Genomic DNA, 4,660 nt, shown 5'->3' on the forward strand with positions numbered 1-4,660 from the left:
TAAGACAAGACATAAGGGTTAGACCAAATGCACACCTGCTGATTGCTGCTGGAAGCTGTTTGGTATGACCCAGCCTATGTTCAATGACAGGATGCGATGCATACACCTTTTGCAGTGGGCCTAGTAGAGCGCAGATGCTCTTGTCACTCTTTCAACGGATAATATTAAAGTTTCATCCATTAGTAAGATAATACGTTGACGTGGACGTTATATCAGCCAGAGTATTTAATTTCTGACTATTATGTCATAGACTCACAAGATATCACCTGTTGAATGGGTGACACCTTACTATTGTCTTTCTGATATATAAATAAGAAAACGTAACAGTCAGTTACTTGTGCATTTGGGCCCAAGTCCGGAGCATGCACGCAAGAACCCAATGCCATACCAGTCATACCTCCGCGTCGCGTGCGATATCAAGATCTCACCTCGCCTGGCCTCGACCGTAGGACATATCACAGAGTTTACGTTGCCTTCTCGACCATGGCCGCGGTCGCCATCGCCAGCTCGCCGCAGCGCTTGCGCAGGCCAACGGGGTAAAAAGGAAGCCATGGGCCATGGAGCAAGCCAAGCCGTAACTTAACCCGCCCGATCCATCGATCACTTCCTAACGTGTCACACATGAGAGGATTCAGAGCAGTAAACATGGCCAAATGGGCCATTCGAGCCAGCCCGGCACGGGTCCGACTCGGCACAGCCTAGCTATGGCACGGCCCGAACGACCCATCTACTGTAGTGGGCCGTGCTGTGCCGGCCAGCGTGCCTCTCCCTCGGCACAGCCTATCGGTGACCGTGCCGTGCCGAGCTGGCCCGGGCACGATTTCGACCCGACGGCCTGGTCGGCTCAGCGAGCCGAAATAGATAAAAAAATATATAGAAAATAGATAAAAATATAAAAAATAGATAAAATAGCAACAAAATTAAATATATATATATATAATAGAAAATAATCGAGCATTTGCGTGTCGAGCTGAATCGTGCCGGGCCGTGCCATCTTGGGCTGGGCTGTGCCCATGCCGGCCTGACTCGACCGGACCGTGCCGTGCCAGCCTGTCGTGCCGCACGCTCAGCCCAGGTACGGCCTGTGGCCTCGTGCTGTGCCAGCCCGATCTATCTCTATTCGAACTGTGCCGTAATTGAACCGTACCTACAGTATCGTGCCTCGAACCGATCCAATAAACGCATCCATTTAGAAATCTTTACAGAGCAGCACAGCACAGCGGTCGCTGCCCTTCGTCTCGCTCGCCTCGTTTTCCCCTCGTCTCGCCCCGAGACAGACACAGACCGGAGCCTGCTCGCTCTCCCTCCCCGACGAACCAACCAGTTTTCCCCCACGCTCCTCCCCGTCTCCCGAGACCTCCGAATCCCTCCTAGAACGACACGACTCGCAGCACAAGGCGATAAAAACAGCGCAGCTCACAGAGCAAGGAGGAGAGGAGAAGAGAGAGCCGCGCCGGCCGCCGGGTCGGCCGCACGCGCAGCGCATGGCGTCGTCGCGGGTGATGCCGTCGTCGTCCCCGCCGCGGCAGACCGGCGGCCCCTCGGACCTCGCGCGCTTTAGGAGCGGCAGCGGCATCGGATCCATGAACATGGACGACATCATCCGCAACATCTACGGCCCGGATGCCGTGGACGGCGGTGGCCCGACCGAGCCCGCCCCCGCGCCACCGGAGGCCGCCGCCCGGCGGACGTCGGAGGAGGTGTGGAAGGAGATCTCCGCCACCGGAGGGCTCTCCGCTCCCCCTCCCGCCGCCGCCTCCGGGGCCGGAGGCGGCGGCAGCGGCGCGGCCGTGATGACGCTGGAGGATTTCCTGGCGAGGGATACCGGCGCTAGGGCTGCGGGGATGGAGGGGAACATGGTGCTGGGGTTCCCTGACGATGGAGTGGAGAGCGCCGGGGGAGGCGGCGGGAGGGGTAGGAAGCGGGCGCCGATGGATCCCACGGACCGCGCGGCGATGCAGCGGCAGAAGCGTATGATCAAGAACCGTGAGTCCGCGGCGAGGTCCAGGGACAGGAAACAGGTGGTGTGAGATGCTGAACTGTTTAGACGCGGAGAATTTGATGCATCGGGCAGATTTTTTTAGCTGCTTTTCAATGCACGTTCGATGATTTCAGCAGCTAATTTGATGCTTTTGTTTGGTCCCATATGTAGGCTTATGTCTCTGAGCTGGAATCACAGGTTGCGCAGCTAGAGGAGGAACAAGCAGAATTGTTAAAAGAGCAGGTATTATTCTTGGTTCTGCTTGAATCAGACAGGATTCAGGAAATTGTGTTCTGAAATGCTGGATTGACTATCCGGGCATGCATGGGGCAGTAGGACAGCTTAGGCTTAGGCTTAGGCTTGTTTTCAACAGTATATTATACAGGAGTAGTGTTTAACTGGTGAGTTTGTGATTCCATGAAACAACTCGTTAGAGCACACTATTCAGCTGTGGGGGTTGAAGGAAAAGGCAAATGCAAAAATGTGTGAAAACCAGGGAACTGTTATGCTTGAAGTGTAAAATTATCATGCGTCTCATGATATGTGCTACAAACTGATAATGTTTGTAGTATACTTTGGATAATATCAGATACATGATCACCCAAAAATAATAGGGACCAGATTTGTAGCGAACTAAATTTCCTTCCCTTTTTGGTAGTATTATTTTGTATTTGAAAGTGTGGTATATCTTAAAAGCGGTGAATCTTTTACCATTGCACTCAGAGGCTTCATTAAGAATTAAAAGAAATGAGAATATGTTACCATCGGAGAACTGCTTCACTTTGTCATACATTCGCTGAGCAAAATATCTGAAAATTTATCTTCATTATGTTTGCATTGTTATGTTATCAGATATCCGTGTTCATTTATCCTAGATTGGCTTTTTGTTCCTTGTGTGCCATAATCAGGATGACTGATGAGAGTTCTGCGCAGAAGTTTGTGTTTGATCAAAATAGATATATTAAGGACAATGTGTAAAATAGAAAAAAAATGGAGAACAATTTTTGCATGACATAACCTGGTTGTCCATGTGTGCATGTCTCTTAACTTTTGGTTATATGGTATTTCCTTCAATTAATCTTATTTTACCATTATTATTGTGCAGGAGGAACGAAACCAAAAGGGACTTAAGGAGGTAAGCTTGGTTAGCTAACATAATTGCTTAAATGTATATTTAGCGTAGGCAAATTGCTTTGAGATGTACTGAGCAGAGTCATAATTATATGCTTTCGAATATTTCATTCTACCTGAGAGATTGATATCTGTGTTTCTGAACCTGAACTCATAATATGCTTCCCATGCTTTTAATGAGAAACAGTAACTTTTTGCAGCAAGTGTGGTCTTTTCTCCACCATTTAAAAACATGTATAGAACTGTTCTGGCATCTTGAGAAGATGCCTTTCTGAATGTTACATTCTATCTTTTTGTGCCCATTTGATGATCTCAATTTGCTCACAGTGCCTTCCTTTTTGTTGGTGCTATGGCAAACAAACCTCTTTTTGACATCTGAATTCTGAAGAGTGTATGCCAACTCATTTGGATTTTTTTTTTAATTTCTTCTGCTGTTGAATTCTCCTAGACTCCCAAAATGCAAACACACAATTTTGCCACTGGCCTGGTCTGTGACCCTGATAATTATTTCACACCATAAAACTGCTTTTCAATTTGAAGCATCGTAATGTTATCGTCTTACCTTGTCATTATCACTGTGGGTGGACGGTGTTTTTCTACATGGTTCATGTACATAAGTAAAAGAAGTATAAATGTATAATCAACATCACATCTTCTGCTTAAGGAATAGTTGTTTCCACTTATTCCAGCATAGCATTTATTCCATTTTCATACCATCGCGTGACTTGATTTTGTCAAATCTATTGCCATGGTTACTTGAGTAGTAACTCTGCATATTCAAACATGCAACAGTGGTTGTTTTTGTTTCATTTATCTGAAGAAGTTAATCTTTTTTTTGAGCGAAATGAAGTAGTTAATTTCTTTGGATTAACTTCTGTTTATGCAGCTGATGGAAAAGAAAGTTCCAGTGATAAGGAAAAAACTTTTACAAGATCTTAGAAGAACCAACTCCATGGAATTTTAGAAATGACCCCGGAGCTCAGTTGTTACTATCTTAGAAGTTACAGAATTTGTTGTTTCTTTTGGATTTCTGTTTTCCCTAGTTTTCGTTGGCAGCTATGTAGGAATAGAAGAAGACATTTTAGTTGACATGAAACTGTTCTAGGGGAGCGATTGCGCGTGATCAAGAAGTCACGCCATTGATATGTGGATCTGTTGTTAGCTTGTCTGTTTGTTTTATTGTCAATGTGACCTGTGTGCTGTATAAACAAGAATAAGCAGGTTTATTTAAGGGTGGAAAAAAATTCCTCATTACAAAGGCATCTACGTGTACATATCTGAACATATGATCCAAATTGTTAGTTTATCTTGCATTGCAAAGCCTCTCATGCAGTCTCGTTGACGCAATCCTGCGACAAGTGGTCTGCGATAAATTATTTCAGCTGAAGAAAGGGGAACAAATCATGTCGTTGCTTTGTTGGGATTGGGGCTTGTCTTTCCATCCAGTAGATTTAGATTTATCCAAATTTCTTGTAAGACAAAGTAACACAAACCATCCAAATTTCAAGACTGACATGAACAGAAGGTAACACGAACTGAAAGGCACAA

The 4,660-nt window shown here is 46.1% G+C and overlaps 1 protein-coding gene across 1 annotated transcript; it reads left to right on the top strand.

Annotated features, from left to right (window-relative positions):
• The first annotated feature begins 1,213 nt into the window (after nucleotides 1–1,213).
• Nucleotides 1,214–4,374, top strand: LOC133928952 (bZIP transcription factor 12-like). The gene is made up of 4 exons (XM_062375493.1): nucleotides 1,214–2,021; nucleotides 2,153–2,224; nucleotides 3,087–3,116; nucleotides 3,999–4,374. The coding sequence occupies exons 1-4, from the start codon at nucleotides 1,485–1,487 to the stop codon at nucleotides 4,074–4,076; spliced, it is 717 nt and encodes a 238-aa protein (XP_062231477.1). The 5' UTR covers nucleotides 1,214–1,484; the 3' UTR covers nucleotides 4,077–4,374.
• Nucleotides 4,375–4,660: the final 286 nt, after the last annotated feature.

This window comes from Phragmites australis, chromosome 9 (genome assembly GCF_958298935.1).
Source record: "Phragmites australis chromosome 9, lpPhrAust1.1, whole genome shotgun sequence".
Classification (NCBI taxonomy): domain Eukaryota; kingdom Viridiplantae; phylum Streptophyta; class Magnoliopsida; order Poales; family Poaceae; genus Phragmites; species Phragmites australis.